Source organism: Molossus molossus, unplaced genomic scaffold (genome assembly GCF_014108415.1).
Source record: "Molossus molossus isolate mMolMol1 unplaced genomic scaffold, mMolMol1.p scaffold_m16_p_12, whole genome shotgun sequence".
Lineage (NCBI taxonomy): Eukaryota > Metazoa > Chordata > Mammalia > Chiroptera > Molossidae > Molossus > Molossus molossus.
The window spans coordinates 75,007,541-75,031,426 of NW_023425347.1; the positions used below are offsets into that span (position 1 = coordinate 75,007,541).

General features: G+C 43.3%; 1 protein-coding gene across 5 annotated transcripts in view; it reads left to right on the forward strand.

Moving 5' to 3' along the window:
• The window catches only part of SCMH1 (Scm polycomb group protein homolog 1), a 166,307-nt gene that overhangs the window by 135,853 nt on the left and 6,568 nt on the right, over positions 1-23,886 (forward strand). For all 5 annotated transcript variants that reach the window (XM_036255813.1, XM_036255815.1, XM_036255814.1 and 2 more), the window contains 5 exons: positions 718-950; positions 4,629-4,755; positions 13,920-14,120; positions 16,045-16,230; positions 20,626-20,820. In XM_036255813.1, the coding sequence (XP_036111706.1) occupies positions 718-950; positions 4,629-4,755; positions 13,920-14,120; positions 16,045-16,230; positions 20,626-20,820 (942 nt within the window). The remainder of the gene's footprint in view (positions 1-717; positions 951-4,628; positions 4,756-13,919; positions 14,121-16,044; positions 16,231-20,625; positions 20,821-23,886) is intronic.

Genomic DNA, 23,886 nt, shown 5'->3' on the forward strand with positions numbered 1-23,886 from the left:
ATCTCTGACCAGGAAGAATAGAGAACTCAACATATATAAATGACTTGGTGTTCAGAACACAGTGGATCTAGAACATAGGGGTGGGTGACAGGAAATGATATCATACATAACTGGAGAAAGCAAGGCATAGACAAAGTTACAGAAGTCCTTGGATGTCAGGGTAAAGAATTTGGACTTTACATTAAAGGTAGTACAGAGCAAAGATTTTTAAGGCAGGGAGAGATGCCATCAGATGTGTTATGTTTCCATGTGTTTCACTGCTTTTCACTGCAATAATCACACTAAAACTTTGAGTAGATTGATGTAGAAAATCTCTTAGTTGAAGGCCCTACTTTCAAAACATAAGTTCTCATTCCAACTCACAATGTAACCTGGGGAAGGCATCATTTCCTCTTCAGAACTTAGATCTTCATTCCTAGCAGGAAAGGATTGTAGGCATTTCATCTCTGAGTCTGTGGTTCTATTTAATTAGATGCCTTAGGGAGAAATTTTAGATATTTTTTCTACTACATCTACCAGAAATAATTTAAACTTCCAATTCTAGCCAATCTAACTTTAGTTCTCCTCTGAGATCTTCTAATATTTAGGTCAGATGCCAGGAAACTAGCTTTTTGGGATCAAACTACCCAAGTGGAAGTAGCAAGTCTTTTTTTCCCTCTGCCTGGGATGGAAATACAGGTGGGCAGAGGGGTGATAGAATGAGTCTTTTTCTTGCAGTTGTGATTCCAAAGAGTCCCTTTTCTGCGTCTGATGTGAACACTGAGAAGCCCAGCATCCACGGCAGCACCAAAATTGACTTGGAGCATCAACCAGGGCAGAGGGGGCGTAAACCAGGAAAGAAGCGGGGCCGGACACCCAAGCCTCTAATTCCCCATCCCATCGCTACCCCATCCAAGTCAGCTGAATCTCTGAAATTTCCAAAGAAGAGGGGTCCCAAACCTGGCAGTAAGGTAGGTAAAAATGTGATTTTCCCAGAAAGGAATAAAGGGTTAAAAAGGGGTAACTCATCCATACCCATCCATCTTGGAAAGGAGCATGTCTGGCCCTATTCTCCACCTTGTGTATGCTTTTAAGAGGAATTTCCTAGGTTGTTTTCCCCACTTATCTACTTACCTGGAAGTAGGTAATATTAGACATAGGATGGTGTGGATAAGAAACAAATTTTGACTTTGAAAGTTACTTACATTTAAGGGAATTCTGGTCTGATGTCTTCCTTAGATGGAAGGCCCTGCTCCTGATTGTTAATCTACCCAAAGTAGATGCCCAGGCATGTAAACAAAAAGAAAAAATTGACTCCGTAAATGTATCTTTCTCTATTCCTGCCCCCGCCCCTTTTAAATTATCAAATACCTACTAGGTATCAGGCTCTGTATTAAACGCCATTACATATCACATAATCTTCACAAAACCCTAGAAGATGAGTAGTGTTGATATTATTTAAATGTTAAGTAAATTGAGACTTAGAAATGTGAAATGACTTTCCTAAGGTCACATAGCTAATAAACAGCAAAGGCTACAAAGATGGGTCCCCAAATTTTCTAGTTTCAAGCTCACTACTGCCCTACCACATATTCACTCTCGAATTTCTTGAAGGAGATAACACTTACCTTTAGTGTAGGAAAAGACTGCTGAGTCAAGCTTCACTGAGCACTGCTCCTAGAAGCACCACCTTTTAGTCATGACTGGTTCTTCATGTATATCTTCCCTAGGGAAACCTCTGATATGAAAGTTTCTCTGCTGCTTCTCTGGGACCTCCTTTGGCATCACCTTCTCCACTCACTTTCTACTTGTCAGGATATCTCTGCAGCTCCTTCCTGAGCTAGACCACCTGACTTCCACTGTGGAGATGATGCCCAGCCCTCCCGGGAACTCCTTTCCAATATCATAAGTTCTTCCCTAGGTTTTGTTAGTTGGTTTGTTGGTTTTGGTTTATTTATTTACTCCAACTGACTTTAGTCCTAGAATATAAACTCCTCAAGGTCAAGAACCTAGTCTTTTTCTTCTCTCTTTTTCCTGCAGTGCCTTATATCTCCGTCTCTTGAGAAATGTTCAGTATATGCAAGATGGATGGATGGATGGTTTGAGTAATGATGTTACAATTTTGTCTCATTTATTGGCTTTGAATTCTCGATGTCACATCCTGATCTTTGTATGTAACACATAATCCTCCTGACCTACTACCTCTAACCCCTAACTCAGGTCCTGATTCATTTTTATCTCCATAACTCTTCTCATTCTCATGTTGTAGAGCAGAGGCTAAAGTCCCTAATATTACAGGCCAGCAAAGTTGTGCTTTTATTGATGTGAAGGCATCTTGAGGACAGTCAGATTAAAAAGGGAGAAAACTTGTCTGTGAGGTTCCAAAGAAAGAACCAGAACCAAATATGCAGAAACTCAAGCACACAGGTTTTGTCTCAGGATAAAGGAACAGTTAAATCTGTTCCAAAATACAAATAGTAATCTCCCATCAGTAGAGGTATTTCATCAGGAACTGGATGACAATATGGGAGGGATGTGTTCAGGGACGAGGGAATAGAAATACTGGATGAATGGTTTAAGATCCTGCAGAATCTGCCCTGGCCAGTCTGACTCAGCAATTATAGCATCAACCCTCGGACTGAAGGGTTATGGGTTCGATTTCTGGTTAGGGGCATATACATGAGTTGCAGATTCAATCCCCAGTCCCAGTCAAGGTCATGCAGGAGGCAACCAATCAATGTGTTTCTTTCACATCGATGTTTCTTTCTCTCTCTCTCTCCCCTCTCTCCCTTCCATTCTATCTAAAATTTAATGGGAAAATATACTTGGGTGAGGATTAACCATAAAAAAAGATCCTTCAGAACCCAAGAAATATGACTGATTGCCTCTGTTCTGCTTCCTCAGGCAGTTCCAAACATAGTAGCCAACGTTCTCTTCCTTTCCAGCCTCTTGAAAACAAGAATTCTTATCTTATCCTGTATTTTAATGGCCTAGCATTTGACTCCCTAATTCCCCTTCCTGTCCTTTTTGCCTATTGCTGGAAGTGTATATCCTTTCCATTTAACTCGTAACCCTTACATTCCTTTGTGACGTAAATTGGTCTTGTGATGAGAGGCTTTCAAACCTGACAAACTTAGGTTTTGTTTTTTTTGTTTTTTTTTATCTCATCTTCATTTGTTACCAGCTGTGTGACTTTGGGAAAGCTTCTTTGAATAAAGCTGTGAGCCCCGGTTTTCTCACCAATAAAATAGAGTTGAGGTAATATATGACTAGATATAATACATGTAATTGCACCCATCTCAAATAGTAAGAATGCCCTCCATTTCTTTGGTTTCTTCTATAATATTTGGGCACCTTACTTACCAGGATTGTTCCTTCAGGGATGCCAGGAAATCCTACCACCAATTCAGTGAAGTTGAACCCGGTATTCCTTTCTACCCTGACTCATTGTTTATTTAGATTTTTACTTTTAGCATTATCAAAAATATGAGATGTCCATGTTCCATGTGTGCTTTCATAAGAGGAATGTGATTTCTTTCACAGGCAAGGTATATACTTGCTGTCATTGGTGCTACCTCTTCAGATAATAACACTCCTAGAAAGAAGGCAGGCAGGTTTATACAGTTCCCAGAAGTGGACCCTACATGACATTTAGTAAAAAAAAAGATTTCTGGACCTCGGGGATGATTATGTGTTCCTTGCATTCAGAAAGGCTTTTAGAAAACTTTATCTTGGAAAGAACCTTCTAAGGTCCTTCTCCCCGAGAGGCTGCGCTGACCAGCATAGGGGAGATATTAGATGTCTCTCAAATCATTTTCATTACTTCCCCCATCATTGGTATTCTATACTGTATGCTTCATTGAAAAACATTATTGACACTTATATGCCAAGTATCATGCTAGGAATGGTACTCAAGGTCAGACTCTCAGGAGCTCCAGGCTAACAGGTTCCCAGTATATACGTTTATAATGACAATACACTGTGACAAATGCAACAGAGACAGCACAAGAGAGACAGTAACTAGAGGAAATCTAGAAAAGCTTCCAGGTAAACAGGTATTTGTGAGATTAAAAAAAGAAGAAGAAAGGGCAGTTCAAGAAGAAGGGATGGTTTATTATTATAAAGGTATGGACCAGGTGTGGTTTGTAGAGAAGTAATATAGTTAGAGGTTATTAGAGTATAAGGTTGAAGATAATAAATGGCAGGTAATGAGCTCAAGAGGTAGGCAGAGGAAAGTAATTTGTAGAATTAGGGGAAAGGAAATTTCTGTTTTTCAACAGAGAGAAAGTACAAAATAATGTCAAAGTAGATCTAAGCCACACATTTTTTTTCCATTTTTTGCTTTTGTCTGCCCAACTAATAAAGAACCTGGAACTTCACATCAGAATATCAAACCTAATATAAAAGACAGTGCATTAAGCTCTGGCTGTGCAGAAGCCCAGAATCTTGTGCATAGATTCAGAAAATATTTACTAAGCATCTACTAGATATAGCTTTGGACAAGATGCTGTATGGAAAACAAAGATAAAACACAGTCCAATCTACAAATATGTTTTCATTTCATGAGTGAATTAAGTCCTAGGAATAGAGGAATGAGAAGACAAGTTACCTATCATGGGTAGCAAACTTTTCCCCATCCATTTTGACAGAGAAAACCTCGGACTCTGCTGAACCCACCACCCACCTCACCAACAACCAGCACCCCTGAACCGGACACCAGCACTGTACCCCAAGATGCTGCCACCATCCCCAGCTCAGCCATGCAGGCCCCCACAGGTAAGAGCAGACCATGGTACTAGCTGCAACAAGCCCCAGGCCCCTATGTCTGTATTTTCTCATCTTGTACCAATAATTAGTTCCCTGTCCATTTATAAACCTAAATAGGATCTTTTTTTTTTTGTTTTTTTTTTAATCTTTGGCATTTCAGAGAAATCGTTTCAGAGAAACCTCCATCCTGTCAAAAACAATCAAAGACACGGGTAGATAGTCTGTGACTCAGGGTTGGGAGCTGTGGCAGTGGGGTGGGGTGGAGGTGGGGCCAGAGCCAGGAGCTTCCTGGCCCAGTTTGTAATATTACTCCTCCTTTCCAGTTCAGGGTGCTCCATTCTTAGTGATTCCTTCCAGAAACCTTCCCACCACTGCTCAAGGTCACACAGAATGAGCCAAGGTTCAAATGGGAAACGGTGACACAGCGATTAGTTAAAACTGGTATAGCCTGGCCAAGAGCAGGAAATGGATACGAAGTTAGTTTCCATTTTTCCTAGGTTATGAGATTCAGGCCAACGAAGGGATGCCAGCTCAGTGACTGCCAGAAGAGATGGTCAGCTTTATTTAAATAGCGAGGCTTGGTCATAAAGCTCCCACTGCTGTGGGTCTTCTACATATTGTTGAAAGGCACCTAGGCACCTAAGTGCTAGCTAAAATAAAGCTATACAAACATCTAGGGGCATGTCATTAGATTTGAAGTCACTTCCCTTTCTGAGCCTCAGTTTTCACACCTATACAATGATGAGATTAGTCCAAGTTACCTTATAGTTCCTTCAAATGTTAACAGTAAAAGTTATCATAGATTAAAAGCTATGTGCTACAGTGTATTCTTCATTACCTATCTTTTATATTTTTTAGCTACACAACACTTTTTAAGAGTGATATGCTCGCCCTGGCCGGTTTGGCTCAGCGGTTAGAGCGCCCGCCTGTGGTCCGGAGAGACCCGGGTTCGGTTCCCGCTAAGGGCATGTACCTTGGTTGCAGTTTGTCCCCGGCCCTGGTTGGTCGTGCGGGTGGCGGCCACTCGATGTGTCCCTTCACGTCGATGTTTCTCACTCTCTCTCTTCCTCTCTCTCCCTCCCACTCTGTCTGTACAAAAAATGGAAAAATGTCCTCGGGTGAGGATAAAAAAAAAAAAAAAAAAGAGTGATATGCTCATAGTCTAAAGGAACAATAGGTCTATAAGAATTACTACAAAAACAAAACAAATAGTCCTCCCCCACCCCCATCATTTACTGCTCAATCAAGGCAATTGCTTTCAATCCAGCTACCTCCATATATGAAAATATTTACCTCCATATATGAAAATGGAATGTTTATATTGCTTTTTTTTTTTTTAGCTTTAGGCATACTTCAACTAACAGCTCACTTTAGAAGATGAGGATTTAACTCTTCTTAATCTCCTTGCCCCTTATCCACCACATGTACTTCCCTATCTTAAAACTGTGTCAGTACCCTATTATAATTTTGATTAGATTGAAATACAGTATTTTGTTATTGTAACTTGTTAAATGCTATTCTCAGTTGAGCCATGTAGTTGTACTATGGTTACTTTTCCTTTGTTACACATTGTTTTCTGAGTAAATCTTGTTTCTTTATTTTGTGTTTATTTCACTATGTATTTTCAGCCGTAAACTGTCTTGCTACTGTGTACATCTCTCTTTATATTCCAGCACATTATATATTCAATTCATTTTAAACTCTAAAAGAAATCTCTCTGGAGCCTTCGGAATTCCTTGACATCCTCTTCACCACCCTTTTGTATTATCCTCAGTTTGCTACTTTCCATATCTTTGTTTTCCTCTGTAAATCTTTCTTAGATTTACATCTTTAGTTTTGTATGTAACCTGTTTATTCTCTTAGAAGCTTCTCTTCATACCCAGTATTCTGAAATTTCACCTAAGACATGAGTATTTTTACTTACAATGCTGGACACATAGTATTCCCATTCCATTCTTTAGTTTCTTGAAATTTTCTTAAATTCTTTCATCAGTGATTTCCCCCTTCTTTTTCTCTGTTCACTGGCATACATGTTATTCAGATGTTGAACTTCTTGAACTCTTCCTCTAATATTCTTAACTCTCTTTATTCTTATTCCTGTTCTCTCTGTCTTTTGCTCAACTTTAAGCTTTCCTCAACTGTATTTTCCTATTTTGTACTGAGATTTTTGTTTCTGATATCTTACTTTAAAAACTGTCATTGTTTTTTTATTCTAGTGGCATTTTCCAAAGGGTGTTTGCAGGAAAACCAATCCTGCAAAATGCTCTGCATAAAAGGATTTTACATACATTTAGGAAATTTGACTACATATAATTAGAAGATGCTTATATTCTGCTTCCCTACCTTGAATGTTTGCAATGAAGGGTGTCTTTGTTTTCTGAATTTTTTACTAGGCTCTTTGTTTTTATATTACAGCAAAATTTACCAGCGGTTATAGAGGTTTTTTTTCTATATTCCCCGGGCACCCACACCTGCATAGCCTTCTTCTCCATTATCAACGTTCCCTACCAGAGTGGTACATTTGTTTCCATAGAGAACCTACATTGAAATATTGCCCTGGCCAGTTTAGCTCAACGGTTAGAGCCTCGGCTTGCAGACCAGAGAGACCCAGGTTCGGTTACCGCTAGGGGCACGTATCTCGGTTGCAGTTTGTCCCCGGCCCCTGTTGGGGTTTTGTGGGTGGCAACCAGTTGATGTGGCTCTCACTCTTTTCTCTCTCTCTTCCTCCCTCTCCATCTAAAGATAAATGCAAAAAAAAAAAATCATTATCACCCAAAGTCCATTGTTTGCATTAGAATTCTCTCTTGGTGGAGTACTTTTTATGAGTTTCAACAAATGTAAAATGACATATATGCACCATTATAGGGTCTACTTATATGTGGATTTCTTTCAGTAAATATATAGGAAGCTCTCCATATCCCCAGGTTGTGCATCCACAGATTCAACCAACCACGGATCAAAATGGTATTTTCCATGGATTTTCCCTGCACAGGGTTCAGTACTCCTAACCCCCATGTTGTTTAAGAGTCATCTGTATTTCTTTTCTGAATTGTGACTTTGGTGTTGTATCTAAAAAGTCATTGCCATACCCAAGATCATCTTGGTTTTCTCCTATGTTATCTTCTAGAAGTTTTATAGTTTTTAATTTTACATTTAGGTCTGTAGTCTATTTTGAGTTCATTTTTGTGAAGAGTGTAAGGTCTGTGTCTAGATTCTTTTTATTTTTTTAATGTGCACCATTTGTTGAAAAGATGATCTTTGCCCTGGCCGGTTTGGCTCAGCGGTTAGAGCGTCGGCCTGTGGTCCAGAGAGACCCGGGTTCGGTTCCCGCTAACGGCGCGTACCTCAGTTGCAGTTTGTCCCTGGCCCTGGTTGGTCGTGCGGGTGGCAGCGACTCGATGTGTCCCTTTCACATCGATGTTTCTTTCTCTCTCTCTCTTCCTCTCTCTCCCTCCCACTCTATCTGAACAAAAAATGGAAAAAAATGTCCTCAGGTTAGGATAAAAAAAAAGAAAAGATGATCTTTGCTCCATTGTATTGCCTTTGCTCTTTTATCAAACATCAGTTCGCTATATTTATGTGGGATAATTTCTGGACTCTCTGTTCTGTTCCATTGATCTATTTGTCTATTGTTTCACCAATACTATATTATCTTGATTGCTGTAGCTATAGAGTAAGTCTTGGAGTTGAATAGCATCAGTCTTTCAACTCTGTTCTTCTCCTTCAACATTGTGTTAACTGTTCTGAGTTTTTGCCGCTCTCTATAAACTTTACATCAGTTTGTCAATAGCCACAAAATAACTTGCTAGGATTTTTATTGGGATTGCATTGAAGCTATTGATCAAGTTGGGAAGAACTGACATCTTGACAATAATGAGTCTTCCTATTCATAAGCATGGATATTTCTCCATTTATTTAGTTCTTTTTAATATTTTGTTCATCAGTTTTGTAGTTTTCCTCATGTAAATTTTGTACACATTTTGTTAGATTTATACCTAAATGTTTCATTTTGGGTGCTAATATGGTATTGTGTTTATTTATTATTATTATTATTTTATTTTAAACATTTTTTTTCTTTATTGATTTTAGAGAGAAAAGAAAGGATAGGGAGAGAGAGAGAGAGAAACACTGATGAGAGAGAACATCGATTGGACGCCTCCTGCATGCCCCCAACTGGGGGGTTGGCCCACAACCTTGGACATGTGCCCTGACCAGGAATCGAACTGGCAACCTCTTGGTGCATGGGTCAATGCTCAACTACTGAGCCACACCAGCCAGGCTGTTTTTATTTATTTTAGAGATAGAGGAAGGGAAAGGGAGAGAAACATCAATGTGAGAGAGAAACATCAATGGGCTGCCTCCTACTCACCCCCTGCTGGGATTGAGCCCACAACCTGAGCATGTGCCCTGACTGGTATCAAACCGGCAACCTCTTAGTGCATGGGACACTATTCAACCAACTTAGTCACAACAACATCCACAGTGTGGCTCAGTTGGTTGAGCATTCTCTCTCTCTCTCTCATATGATTTCTATTATTTTTAATTTGTTAATGTGTATTTTATGGCCCAGATGTGATCTGTCTTGGTGAATGTTTCATGCGAGCTTGAAAAGAATGTGTGTTCTATTGTGTAAAGTAGTCTATAGATAGCAATTACATTCATTTGATTGATGGTGCTGTTGAGTTTAACAGTGTTCTTACTGAGTTTCTGTCCATTTCTGATAGAGGGATGTTGCAGTCTCCAACTATAAGAGTGGATTCATCTATTTCTCCTTGCAGTTCTATCAATTTTGCCTCCCATATTTTGATGATCTGTTGTTAGGTGCATATGCAGTAATGATTAATATGTCTTCTTAGATAATTGTTCTCTATATTATTATGTAATACCCCTATTTACCTACAACTTTGCTTGCTCCAAAATCTGCTCTGTCTGAAGTCAATATGGCTACTCCCCACTTTCTTTTAATTAGCATTAGCATGATATGTTTTTCTCTGTCCTTTTACTTTTAATTTATATGTGTCTTTATTTTTAAAGTGGGTTTCTTGTAGACTACAGATGGGTCTTGTTTTTGAGAATCTCTGTCTATTAATTGGTGTATTTAGACCATTGACATTAAGTGCTTATTGATATAGTTGGATAAATTTCTTTTATATTTGTTACAGTTTTCTATTTGTTACCCTTCTTTGTTTCTGTTTTTGTCTTCTACTCTTTTTCTGCCTTCTATAGTTTTAATTGAGCATTTTATATCATTTCATATTTTTTTACCATATCAGTTATACTTCTTTTTGTACCTTTTTAGTAGTTACCCTAGAATTTGAAGTATACATTTATAACTAATTCAAGTCTATTTTCAAATAACATTATGCCATTTCACAAATATAGTAACAAAATAATTCTGATTTCTTCTTCCCATTCCTTATGTGATGATTCATTCATTTTACTTACACATAAGTACATATATGTACACACATATATACACACACATAAGCATACATAATCAAATATAGTGTTGCTCTTGTTATTTTGAATAAACTATTACCTATTAGATCAATTAAGAATAAGAAAAATAATTTTTTATTTTGCCTTCACCTGTTCCATCTCTGATGCTTTTTTCCCTTTATGTAGGTCTGAGTTTCTGATCTATATTATTTTTCTTTTCTCTAAGGAACTTCTTTAACATTTCTTGCAAGTCAGGTCTACTAGCAACAAACTCCTTCAATTTTTCTTTGTCTGGGAAAGTGTTTATTTCTCACTCTTTTTTTTTTTATCCTCACCTGAAGACATTTTTTTATTTTTGTTCAGATAGAGTGGGAGGGAGAGAGAAGAAGAGAAAGAGAGAGAGAGAGAGAGAGAGAAATATCGACGTGAAAGGGACACATTGAGTGGCCGCCTCCCGCACAACCCCAACCAGGGCCAGGGACAAACTGCAACCAAGGTACACGCCCTTAGTGGGAACCGGACCCGGGTCTCTCTGGACCGCAGGCCGATGCTCTAATCACTGAGCCAAACCGGCCAGGGATCTCCCTCACTTTTTTTTTTTTGTTTGTTTTGTTTTGTTCAGGTAGAGTGGGAGGGAGAGAGAGGAACAGAGAGAGAGAGAGAAACATCGATGTGAAAGGAACACATCGAGTGGCTGCCACCCGCACAACCGACCAGGGCCGGGGACAAACTGCAACCGAGGTACACGCCCTTAGCGGGAACCGAACCCGGGTCTCTCAGGACCGCAGGCCGACACTCTAACCGCTGAGCCAAACCGGCCAGGGCTCCCTCACTTTTGATGGACAATTTTACAGAGTACAGAATTCTAAGTTGGTGGGTGTTTTCTCTCAACACTTTAATTATTTCACTTTATTCTCTTCTTGTTCTCATGTTTTATAAGGATGTAATTTTTATTGTTACTTCTCTATAATTAAGGTGGGGCCTTTTGCTACATAACAAAACCACCACAAAACTTGATGACTGAAAACAACAAGGTGGGCTGGGCTGAGTGGCAACAGCTTGACTCTGTTCCATGCAGCGCCAGCTGTGGCAGGCCGACAAGGGCTGGAGATCACTTCTACCACATGCTGACAAGTTGGTTCTGGCTGTTGGTTTCTCTCCACATGGGCCTCACCACGGGTTGGCTTTCCTCCTCACACATGGTAGTTGGGTTCCCAGAGTGAATGTCCCAAGAAACAGGAAGTGGAAACTGCTAGTTTTAAAGCCCTAAGCTCAGAAACTAACACAATGTCATTTCCACCATGGTCAAATATCACAGAGATCTATGTCAGGAATGTCAAAGAATTTTTGGGCCATGTTTTAAAACTGCCACATTCTTCTAAGGGTTTCTTAGTTTGCCTTTTTTTTTTATCCCTACCCGAGGACATTTTTCCATTTTTTGTTCAGATAGAGTAGGAAGGAGAGAGAGAGTAGGAGGGAGGGAGGGAGGGAGGGAGGGCCAGAGAGAGAGAGAGAGAGAGAGAAAGAGAAACACACATTGAGTGGCTGCCTCCTGCACGACCCAACCAGGGCTGAGGACCACAGGCCGACGCTGTAACCGCTGAGCCAAACTGGCCAGGGCCATAGTTTGCCTTTTATATTTCATCCTTTAATACACATAGAATTTCTTTTTTTAATCATTACTGGACTGGTTAAATATTTTCTTTTTGTATGTTTTAATTAGGTGAAGTTTCCATACAGTGAAATATACAAATCCTAAATGTACTATTTGATGAATTTTAATCATTGTAAGCACTCATGTAACTAACTACACCAACTGAGTTAAAAGTAATTTCTAACCATCTTCCACTCCCCAGAAGTCACCTCATGCCTCCTTACAATCTGTCTTCACTCTCACCTCTATTTTTATTTCTATCACTGTAAATTAGATTTTTTTGTTCTTGAACTTAATATAAATGGAATCTTACTATATGTATACTCTTTTCTATCTGGTTTATTTCTCTCAAAATAATGTTTGTGAGAAGCACACTATCAATAGTTTTTTTTTACAACCAAGTGGTATTTCAAAAAGTGAATATACCACAATTTGTATATCTTTTCTCTTGTTTATGGACATTTGGCTTGGTTCTCATTTTGGACTACTATGACTAAGCTGCTATGAACATTCTTATAATGTGTTATTTCTCTTCTCATCTCTTTGAATTCTTGCATTTTTGTTTGTTTTGTTTTCAGCAAAAGAGTCATATTTTGACATGGAAGTCCTATTTCTTAATAGATTTCAACCAGTCCTTTAATTATTAGATCTACCTCCACATCCACCTCTAGAGGCACCTGCCCATTCTTGTGCCTTTTGTGAAGTATAAGATGAAACAGCTTGGTTCTCATCATCGCCCATTCTTGGTTAAGGATTCAGCTTTCTTAGGTCTGCTGAGTCAGTTACTACTCTGCCAATCTGCTTTCCAGCTTCCAAAATTTTATGTTGTCTTCTCTCTTGTTATCTGGCTCATTTTAGTGGGTTTTGGGAGAAAACATAGTTAAATATGTATTTCAAGTTATCTTTTTTATCTTTTTTTTCAATTTATCTTTTTTATCACCTCTCATCTTCCACATCCTTCATCCCCCTTTCTATTTTCCATTTTCTTCTCTCCACCTTGCTTCCCCTTAGGATGATAAAAGTGGGAGAGTCCCAGGAGTGCGTCCGGCTCAGCCTCCTTACCTTACACATGGTAAACATGAGGCCCCAAGAGGACAGCAGTTCATCCATGGCCCACACAGCTACTGCTCTTATCTTTTTTGCCTTTACTAACAAGAGACTTTTTGCCTCCCAACCCCTTCAGTTAGTGAGCTATGACAGTGTGAGAAAGGAGAGTACTCCTACTCAAGTGGAAGCCTACAAGGCAAATCAGCAGGGATAATGTCCTAGATGAGCAAGCGTCCATGAGTCTTCTCCAGAGAGCAAGGAAGCAACTCTGTTTAGGACTGCTTCTTTCTCCTGTGCCCACCTGTCCCCTACCCAACACAGTGCCAGGTGGAAGGCTGTAGTTAGGAGAGTGCCAGCTATCCTGACAGGAGAAATGACTGAAACAAATATCTAGATGGGACCCTCAAGCCTTTTTCATGTTTTTCTTTATTCCATTTTTTTTTTCTCTTTTTACTACTTTCTTTGGACATGAGTGTTCATGTTGAAGATAAAAATGGGACTCCAAGGCTCAGAACAGAAAGCAAGGCAAGTGATCAGTGGTGTGAGCATTCCAAGGCCAAGACTAAACACACACACACACACACACACACACTCACACACTCATTCATTCCATACCCCCACCCCCGTCTTGTTAATATTGCCATGACCCCACAGTTTCTCACACATATAAGGTAAGATACACAGAATATGTGAGGCAACCAAGTACCAAAAATTAAAGTACACATATCTGGGAAATTGTTTAGTTTTTTTTTTTCAGTGCACAGAAGACCAAGTGCAAGTTCCGTGCCTTGGCTTTTGGTCGGGCTGTTCTTCCAGCAGGCTATGTTCCCAAAACTTTTGGTCATGCAATTTGGGCCGGCAGCAGCTGGGCACAGCCATCCTCTATCCCCTCTTACAGTGTGTCACCAGCTTAGCAGCTGGGAGTCCTGCTCAGAACCAGAGTCCGGGGTACAAAAGACAGAAGAGAGCACTGTTGTCCAATTTCTGTACCCTGAGTATTCTGTAAGCTTCTTTCATTCTTTGTCTCCTGTAGTTTGTATTTACTTGAACAAGAACGGCAGCACAGGCCCCCACTTAGACAAGAAGAAGGTCCAGCAGCTCCCTGATCATTTCGGGCCAGCCCGTGCCTCTGTGGTGTTGCAGCAGGCTGTCCAGGCTTGCATCGACTGTGCTTATCACCAGAAAACCGTCTTCAGCTTCCTCAAGCAGGGCCACGGTGGTGAGGTTATCTCAGGTAAGCTTCCTTGGGCTAGTATGGCCTCCTAGCCAGAGAGCCAGGCCTTCTCAAATGGCTACTTTCTGACAAGGCATCTTGTTCCCACTTCACACCTGAAGGCTCTGGAGAAGTGTGAAGGTATTCCCTTCTTCAGAGAGTCCTCATTTTCAATGCCCAGGGCCCCTCTGAGCCTTATACTCACCTCTGCCAAGTAGAATACACCCCCAGACTCTGTCTAAGGTCTTAACTGAGCCTCTAAACAGATACCTGTACTGTCTGTCTGCTTTGAGCCTCTAAACAGATACCTGTACTGTCTGCCTGCTTTGCCTCTCCACACAGAAAATATGAGTGTGTTGCTTTAAAGGCATCCCAGAAGAATCCAGAAGGGGCAGTGCTGTGGCAACAGGAGTTTCTCCAGACTGTCCCAGCCTCCCACCTGGCTGGCCTGAGGGAACTGCAAACTCTTCTCTCATTCGTTTGACTCCTTAACTTCCCGGTGCTGAGCCAGCCCTGATCCAAGGGAGTTGAATCCTAGGGCAGAGTGGGAAGAGTTATTCCCTCTTTCTTTCCTGCTATGAGAATCTGAGTCAGCTGCACAGTGTTTTGTTGTTTTCACTGAAAATGTTTACTACTTCTGCTGCCCCTTGTTCTGTTTCAATTATCAGAAATCCAAAACCCTATTCTTTACCCACCAAGCTTATGAAGAGTTGACCTAAAGCCTTTCGATCTTAACTGTATGCTGCTCCATAATCTCTTGCACCTTCCTTCTAACAAGTTGCACTATCCAGCCTCAGGAAGCAGCTGACATGGAAAACCCCATTAAAAAATACAACTGGCCCTGGCCGGTTTGGCTCAGCAGTTGGAGCATTGGCCTGTGGACCAGAGAGTCCTGGGTTCAGTTCCTCTAGGGGCATGTACCAAAAAAAAAAAAAATACAACTGTATTCTTTCACCAAACATTTATCGAGCCCTTACTATATGTCAGAGATTATTGCCAGACACTGACTGGGGGGAAAAGGAAGATCACAGGCTCAGGCTCTGCCCTGGTGGAAAAGGAAGACTATCTCACAGCTAACTGTGAGATGTGTTGTAGTGGATAACTGTGTGCAGGGTTGTGGAGAGCCCAGACAAGAGTCATTGGCTGAGAAGAGATGGGGCAGGCAGAAAAGGAATAGTTACAGAAGGCTGAGAACTGCGTGGGAAATCAAGCCTTCCTTTCCTTCTGAGGCAGCAGCCATTCCCTGGTCTCTCCTTTGCTTCTGTGCAGCAGTCTGTAGGGACCCAGCCTTCTTTACTGCCTCTTAGGTGTAATCACCTACACCTCCTGCAGGGTTCTTTCCCTGCCCCAGAATTGGTTTCTGAGAATGACCTACCCCCCATTTCCTGCTGCTCTCAGAGACAAATGCAGAGGCTCTAGCTTTTTAAAGACTGTACAGATCCTTTTTTGAATAGAAATAGAGAGTAAAATAAAACAAAGCATGGCATAGTTCCAAATGTTGCTGACATTCTAGTACCCTTATACAGATTGGACTGTGCACCCAAACCATTGCTGGCAATGACTGTATTCTCTTTTTCTGCCCGGCTGCTCTGTTCCTGGGCAGTTCTTATGGAAACAGTCCCTAAATGAACAGCTTTCCTGGAGGAGGCCCAGCCAACTGATGGAGTAGATAGAATTATGTTCACAGTTGTTTTCACAAGTTGAGTAAAATCATTCCAGAGCCGCGGGTGCAACAGACTTGGCCTAGCCACTCCCATTACCGCAAGCCCTTTGGAGTTGGAGGCAAAAATCAAACCCTCAAGGGAGGGAGGGAGGAAACCTGGGCACTGATTGCCTTTGTGTAACCAGGTAAACCTGAGGCAAGCCGTGGGCTGGACTCCTCCTGCCCAGCGCTGCACTGCTCTACCTGGCTGACGTGCTCAGCCCTGTCTGCTTCACTCCACAGCTGTGTTTGACCGGGAACAGCATACCCTCAACCTCCCAGCCGTCAACAGTATCACCTACATCCTCCGCTTCCTGGAGAAACTCTGCCACAACCTTCGCAGTGACAATCTGTTTGGCAACCAGCCTTTTACACAGACTCACTTGTCACTCACCACCACAGAGTACAGCCACGACAGGTACCTACCAGGTAGGAGCTGGGATGGGGCCTGGGCTAAGAAAGGGAGCAGGGTTAGTAGCAGCACCAGTGAGGGCCGGGGACCAGCCCTCTGACCGGCTAGCCTGGCACCTATCATCCAGAGGTCTGGTGTTCTGTCCCTAACCTTTGCCACATCCAGGACTTTTGGGTCTCCTCTTATCTTTACTCTCTCTTCAGGATTTTGTCCCCTCTCTCTAGGATGAACCTTTCCTCTGGATTTTTATCCCTAGAAAAAGGTGGTTTACGAATCCGCATCTGAGCTCCAGACTGCATGTGGAGCCACAGCGAAGTCTCAGTGCATCTCCCAGTGTGGATCTGGCAGCAAGGCCTACCACAGAGCTCCCTTGCCAGCAGGAAGGTTTAGTCTCAAGCTACAGATTGAGAAATTTGCTCCCTGGTGATTGGCCATCCACTCTTTCCTTTGGCACATGGCCCTAGCTCCTCCAGCATTGCCAGTCTAGCAAGTCAATTCAAGTTCCTGCTGTTTCCAACTAGGCTGGAAAATAACTTTCTTAGTTAACATACCAGACCCACAATGGGAAAGCGGATGCCACGTGGCCGGATCAGTGACTAAGCACTTCCGAGAGAGGTTAAAGAGTGAATGGAACGCGGCATCTTTAATCTGGAGCCCAGGACACAAGACGACAGGGAGGGAAGGAAAGCTCGGCCCTAAACATAGCGAGGTAGGTCACTGTTAAGAGAGGGAGGAAAGGCCCTTCACAGGAGTGCTCTGGACTTTGTCCTGGCCAGAGGAATGGAGAGGTGGTGCTGTCAGTTCAGGGCTGTGCTGTCTGTGGATGGGGGAGCATATAAGTCTGAAAGGTGCCCCCTTCTGACCTTCTAGGCAAGTATTGCTCCCACACTGCCTTCCCTGTAGTCCTTTTATCATTGTCTTAACAGAATCACTTCTGATGAAAGTGCCACTTCTGAAGAATGTGCTCAGGGAAGTGACTACTCACCCAGCCCCAGCCACCACCACCCCCTATATTTTTGCATCCAAATGAGTGTTGCTTATGTAACTTGTAAAAATATACCTGACTTTCAAATGCTGCTTGTGGGGACCAGCCATCTGGCCCTTGCAGACATATTTGTGACCCCTTCACTGATCCTTTTTCTCATCTAACCTGCTCTGTCTTTCAGCATCAGACTCTGAGGGGACAGAAAAAGGCATTCTCACTTATAGTCAGTGTTCCTTTGGGAGTCTGGGCTGAGCACGGTGAAGTTGGTGCAGACAAAGGCAGGCTGTTAAACATCCCCAGCTATTGGCAGTCAGGGACTCGAAGCTGCACTTCAGTTATGAGAGTCTAGCCTACCTGGTTCTGGAAGAACAGGTACCTGAGGGAGTAGCACAGCCATGAGTGTAGCTGCTAAGGACAGATTTCTCAAAGAAATAGCAGCTCAGAATTCCTCAATGGAATATGGTCATTAAGAACTAAGAAATGGCCCTGGCCGGTTTGGCTCAGTGGTTAGAGCGTCGGCCTGCGGTCCGGAGAGACCCGGGTTCGGTTCCCACTAAGGGCATGTACCTCGGTTGCAGTTTGTCCCCGGCCCTGGTCGGTTGTGCAGGTGGCAGCCACTCGATGTGTTCCTTTCACATCGATGTTTCTCTCTCTCTCTCTGTTCCTCTCTCTCCCTCCCACTCTACCTGAACAAAAAATGGAAAAATGTCCTCAGGTGAGGATAAAAAAAGAACTAAGAAATGGCCCGGCTGGTGTGGCTCAGAGGTTGAACATCAACCCATGCACCAAGAGGCCGCCGGTTCGATTCCCAGTCAGGGTACATGCCCAGGTTGTGGGCCCAATCCCTATAGGGGGCATTGCAGGAGGCGGCCAATCGATGTTCTGTCTCTCTCTCCCTCTCCCTCTCCCTTCCTCTCTCTCTAAAATCAATAAAGGGGAAAAAAAAAACAAAAAACTAAGAAATGTGCTGGCAACAGTATGCAGAGACTGGTGGGCTGTATATCATGGACCTACAGTCATGAAGGTAGTTTGGGATGGGGCTGTGATCTTTCCTGGGAATTCTGTTCCAGTTTGCGTCTCTCTGATTCAACTCTGATTCAGATGAGAGGAAGCAAGTTTTCACCACTCTTCCTGTTGCCTCGCCCAGAAAGAGACCAGTTCCAGGGTTATCACGTTCCACCATTGGCTATCCCCCTTCCCTTCCCTCGTTTTCAGACAGGCTCAGCCAACTCTGTATCATCTTGTTCTCTCTAACCTCTGTTTCTCAGAGTGGGTACCCAGCAACTTGGCTGCTCTCACCCTAGTTTTTATTTGCTGTAATGAGCATTTTAACCGTGCTCAGACAAGTCAGAGCATTGTCTAGATTTCTGACTCCTCTGTGCTCCTTCAGTTCTCTTCAGTTATCTGACTTCTGCTTCAGTACTAATGATAGGTTGCTCACTATAGCCTTTGGCAATCAGTTTTACTGTTAGGCACTTCTTATTGCTAAAATTCCTCTCGTTTTAGCTAAAATCTGCCTTATTTTAACATTTGTCCACTGTTCTACTCTCTGTCTTCCAAAAGATCAGATCTACCTCTGGTTCTCTTCCCATCCCATGACTGCTTTTCAGGTTTTTGTCTCCTCTGACTTTTTTCCAGACTATGCATTCCCAAGTCTTTTCTTCTTTGCTTCTCACCAGCATTCGGTCACCCTCCACTGGGAACTCTAAATTTTAAGGTCAGCCTTGCAATATGACACTCAAAGAAGATCTGCCACTAACTAAAAATAAATGCATAAGGGCAAAGTCCTTATCTGTGTGCCTTTGCACACCCCATACCTAGCTAGCATAGTGACTTGCAAACAAAGGGCGCTCAACAGCATTTTGTTGAATGATTCCCTCTCATACTGATTATTCTCATGTCTCCAGCATATCAACAGCAACTTGAACTGACATTGACCTTTGTAAAGTCCATCACATTCCATTTCCTCATTTGATGTTCTCAGCATGACAAAGGGTGGGTTTTCCATTTCACAGATGAAGAAACTGGTGCTCAGAGAAGACAGACAGCTTGTCTGGGATCATACTCCTAGTGGAAGGTAGGAGCCTAGGCACAGTACCCAGGCCTCGTGTTTTCTGGATTGGGTTCCTGTTCTTGTCTCAAAGCAGGACAATGCTGTAGTCATCTCTCCTGGAATACAGGAATCTGAAACCTCACCTCAGCACAGGAGTGGATATGGTTAAGGTATCCTAAAGCCTTGGAGACTCCTCTCTTCAGAATCATTTCTAGGGGAGGGCTTCATCAGTTCAGTTCCCTAAGATAAGGGTGAAATCTGTCTCATGCTAGATTTGACTTTAAGCCCATGATTACCAAGAAATTTTAGGTGAGTAGCAGAAAGCAGTCCAAAAATCCTAAACCATCTTGCCACAGAGGTCTTTTTGTATGCCAGACAATGAGTTTGCATTTAGTGTTTATCAGAGGCCCTAAATGAATCCCAAGCATTATAAAAACACCCGAACTCTGAGAAAAACCACAAAGGACAGTGATGCAGTCCACTACCCAGGACACACCCCATAAGCAGAGAATGCTGCATGCAGCAGGGCTAAGGAGCTGCGGTGTGCATAGAACCAGCGCTGCAGTCTGCTGCAGGCCCTGCAGCGCAGTGCTTAGGGGCTGCTGCCTGGTGTTGAGCTGTGGCCTGGGTGTAGAAACATCAGGATGAGATTCCCTTTACAAAGGCTTTCATAGCTACTTCCTTTTGATATTTTTAAGTACCTTGGAAGGAAGGGGCTTCCCATATTATAGATAAGGAGACTGAGGTTCCAAGAGAAACACCTTGCCTGCTGAGGGGCAGAGTCAAATTCTAACCCAGATTCTGGTCCCGGTCCCACTTTCTCACCACTGTACAATCCAGCATCCTTGGAATGTTTCTATAAAACAAGGCAAGTATGAAGAGGGTGAGAGAGGACATAGGAGCAGATCCTTTGCAGACAGGCCTTCAGCCAGGCATCAAGAAGCATTTCTGAGGTGTCATGCTGGCTGAGAGTCAGCTTCTGCAGTGCCTCATCTGAGCAAAAGTATATGTCTTCTCCAGCACCCCTGTTCCCTGATCTAGTAGCTTATGTGTAAGGCAGCCTCTTCCTATTTTATTAAAGGTTTTCCTTATCCAGAAAAAGCATAAGACATCCAGACCAGAAGAAACCTCAAAGACCATTGAGTCTAAGAGGAAGTGTCTCTAAAGAGATCCAAGTCCAGAGAGTGGCACTGGGCTTACTAAGACCACCTAGTGAGAGCCAGAGCTGGACTGGTACACAGGCCACCTGAGACCGAGCCCGGGACTTTCTGTTTTGCTGCCTCTTGCTCCACCCAAACAGGTATCTGGAAGCCAGTGCCACAGCAGTCCTTCCGGCCTAGTCCCTGCTCTAACTCTGGTTTTACTGTTTTACAGGTGAAACCTTTGTTCTGGGAAATAGCCTGGCCCGGTCCTTGGAGCCACACTCAGACTCAATGGACTCCACCTTGAAACCCACCAACCTTGTCAGCACTTCTCAAAATCTTCGAAACCCTGGGTACCGGCCTTTGCTTCCATCCTGTGGCCTCCCACTGAGTGCTGCCTCAGCTGTGCGCAGACTGTGCTCCAGGGGTAAGCTTACCAGAGTTCTGGCCTGCCTCCCTTCCTGTCTTCCTCCCTTCCTGCCTTCCTCCCTTCCTCCCTCCCTTCCTCCCTCCCTTCCCCCCTCCCTCCCTTCCCCCCTGCCTTCCTTCCCCCCTGCCTGCCTGCCTTCCTTCCTTCCTTCCTCCCTGCTTTCCTTCCTCCCTCCCTACCTCCCTTTCTTCTTTTCTTCCCCCCTGCCTGCCTTTCTTCCTTCCTCCCTGCTTTCCTTCCTTCCTCCCTCCCTCCCTTCCTCCCTGCCTTCCTCCCTCCCTACCTCCCTTTCTTCCTTCCTTCCCCCCTGCCTGCCTGCCTTCCATCCTTCTGTCCTCCTGCTTTCCTTCCTTCCTGCCTGCCTTCCTCCCCGCCTTCCTTCCTTCCTGAGCTCTGGGAAACCAGAAAGGACCTAGCTCTGCTGCCCTCTGCTTGGTGGTTAGACTGGGGTCTGAGCTTACTATTGTGCCTAGCTTGGCACCTGGGAGGCAGCTGAAGCTCTGGGATTAGCTTGAGAATAATGGCAATTAAGCCAAAGGGACAGGGAAAGATTCATTCATTCCTTCATTAGCCATTTATTTGTACACCATCTGTGTTTGGCATGGGGATGCAAAAATCAGTCACTTCTTGTCCTCAAGGAGCTCACAGTATTGTGGAAGAAATGCTTAAACAGGTAATTGTAAAACATCGTCTTGAGTGAAGTTAGAGATGTTCTCTGTTAATATAAAAACTGCAAGGAGGAACACCTAATGCAGGCTTGGTGTCCAGGGGAAGCTTCCTTGAAGAAGTGACGCCCTTTCTGAGACTTGAAAGGGTGACTGTATGAATGGCCCTATCAGGAGAGCGAGGGGAGGGAGAGCTTTCCAGAAAGAGAGCAGCATGAACAAGGGCAAAGGGAAAGAACCAGCACAGGTCGTACCGGGAACTACATGCCATTTGGTGTTGCCGAAACAGAAAGCAATGCTGGGACTTGGAAGAGAAAACCTGGGAAAGGCCAGGGTGACACCACAGAGGACCTTACATGCTGTATTGAAGTTTGGAATTGCTCTTATAGGCAATGTGAAGTTATTGAAGGCTTTTAATTAGAGGTAAGACCTTAAAGGTTTGTGTTTTCAATAGATCATGGATGACTATTGAGGATGGATTTGAGAAACAAGTCTAGAGGGAACAGTTACAAAGTTTTGAGCATGGGCCAGACCACAGTGATAAAAGTCTGGATTTGGACAGCAGTAGAAGGTCTGTAGAAGAGAGACTAGATTTGAAGACTGCTTACGAGGTAAATTTAGTCAAATTTGAAGATCATGAGGAAGAAGGGAGTGGGACTGTCTCCCAGGTTTCGAGATGGGGTGGCTGGCTAGATGGTGGTGCCTAGAAGAGAAAGAGGGTAGGGAGCCCGTGGATCATCTAGGTGATATTTAGAAGGCAGTGATAGTCAAAGAATCAGGTCTGGTTCTCGGAAGAGGATCGAGCTAAAGTTAAATATTTGGGAGTCATTAGCATACAGATGGTAGTTGAGGCTACAGGGTAAATGGCTCCCATTTCCCAGGAGTATGTGTCGAATGAAAACAGTTAGCCAGTGTTGGAATCCTGGAGACCAACAAAGTTCAAGAGATAGGAATGGAAAGAAGATCCCACCAAGGAGACAAGGAGTAGTCAAATGTGAGGAAGAATAGAAGGCATATTGTGGTAGCCCAGGGTATAGTGTTTTAAGGAGCACACAGCACAACAAAATTCAGTACAACAAGGACTGAGACATATCTACTGGATATGTAGCTTCAGTAGTGGTGGAGGGTGGTTGGGCAGATTGCAGTGGGTGGGGACATCAAGGGGAATGTGATGAGACACAGACAGATGACGACCTTCAAAAGAAGGCCTAGAGTGCGGGCACACTGGGCATGTTTATCAGCAGACAGTTTGAACCTTCCAAGGAAAAATTAAGAATATGGGAAAGAGGAAAAAGTAAGGCCTTGGGAATTGTAGGAAGGATTAGAGATCAAGGGCATAGACAGATGGCTTTTAAACCAGAAGGAGGCACACCTTGTTCTCTGAGGGAAGATTGTGGCCCTGAGTAAATGGAGAGAGGGCAGAATAAGGAAGGCTTCGGAGTGTGAAAGATCGAGCTGGTCAAAAAGAAGACGGGGGCCCCTGGCCAGTTTTTCTCAGTGGTTAGAGCATTGGCCTGCAATCCAGAGGGACCCGGGTTCGGTTCCCGCTAAGGGCACGTACCTCGGTTGCAGTTTGTCCCTGGCCCTGGTTGGGTCGTGTGGGTGGCAACCACTCAATGTGTCCCCTTCACATCGATGTTTCTCTCTCCCTCCTACTCTATCTGAACAAAAAAATGGAAAAATGTCCTCGGGCGAGGAAATGGGTGAAGGAGAAAGGAATGGTTTGTGGGAAACACCAAAGGCCCAGCGGTGCTTGCAGACTATTGTGCCGTTTGCAAGAGCTATGGTTGTATTCTGTGGTTCTTAGAAACCTAGATGTGGAGTTGAGAAAAGAATCTGAGAATTAAGGTTTTGTGTATATGTTGAGCTAGTAGGACCAGAGGGGGCACAGAGTGGGGAAGCATGCAGAGGAATCGAAGGAGCTGGAGGGAGAGGAATTTAGATCAACACTGGATCTGGGCAGGGTAGGAGAGGAGCAAGGCTGAGAGAAGGCTGAAGGATGGGGAACTGTAAGGCTGATGTGCTAACGATCTTGTGACGTAATGGTTATAATGGACCTAAGTCCATGACGGTTGGAAAGATGGGGTTGGGGTCAGAAAGTGGGATGTTTACAGTTCTGAAGTGAATGTGTTCCATGTGGTGGCAAGAACCAGACAGTACACTTGGCAGTCAGTATTTGAAGTAGAGTAGATGTGAAAGTCACTAGCAGAGGCAAGGACGTTGAATGGGTTGCCTCTGAGGATTATGACAGGAATTGGGGGTGGAATAGAAGGTAGTGAGCAAAGTGCCAAAAAGTCTTAATTTAACAAGGGTAGAAACGCAGAGAACTATAGACGGCAGTGATCAGGAAGAGCAGATGGTTGAGTACATGTTTGGCTCTGAAGGACATGAGCTTTCA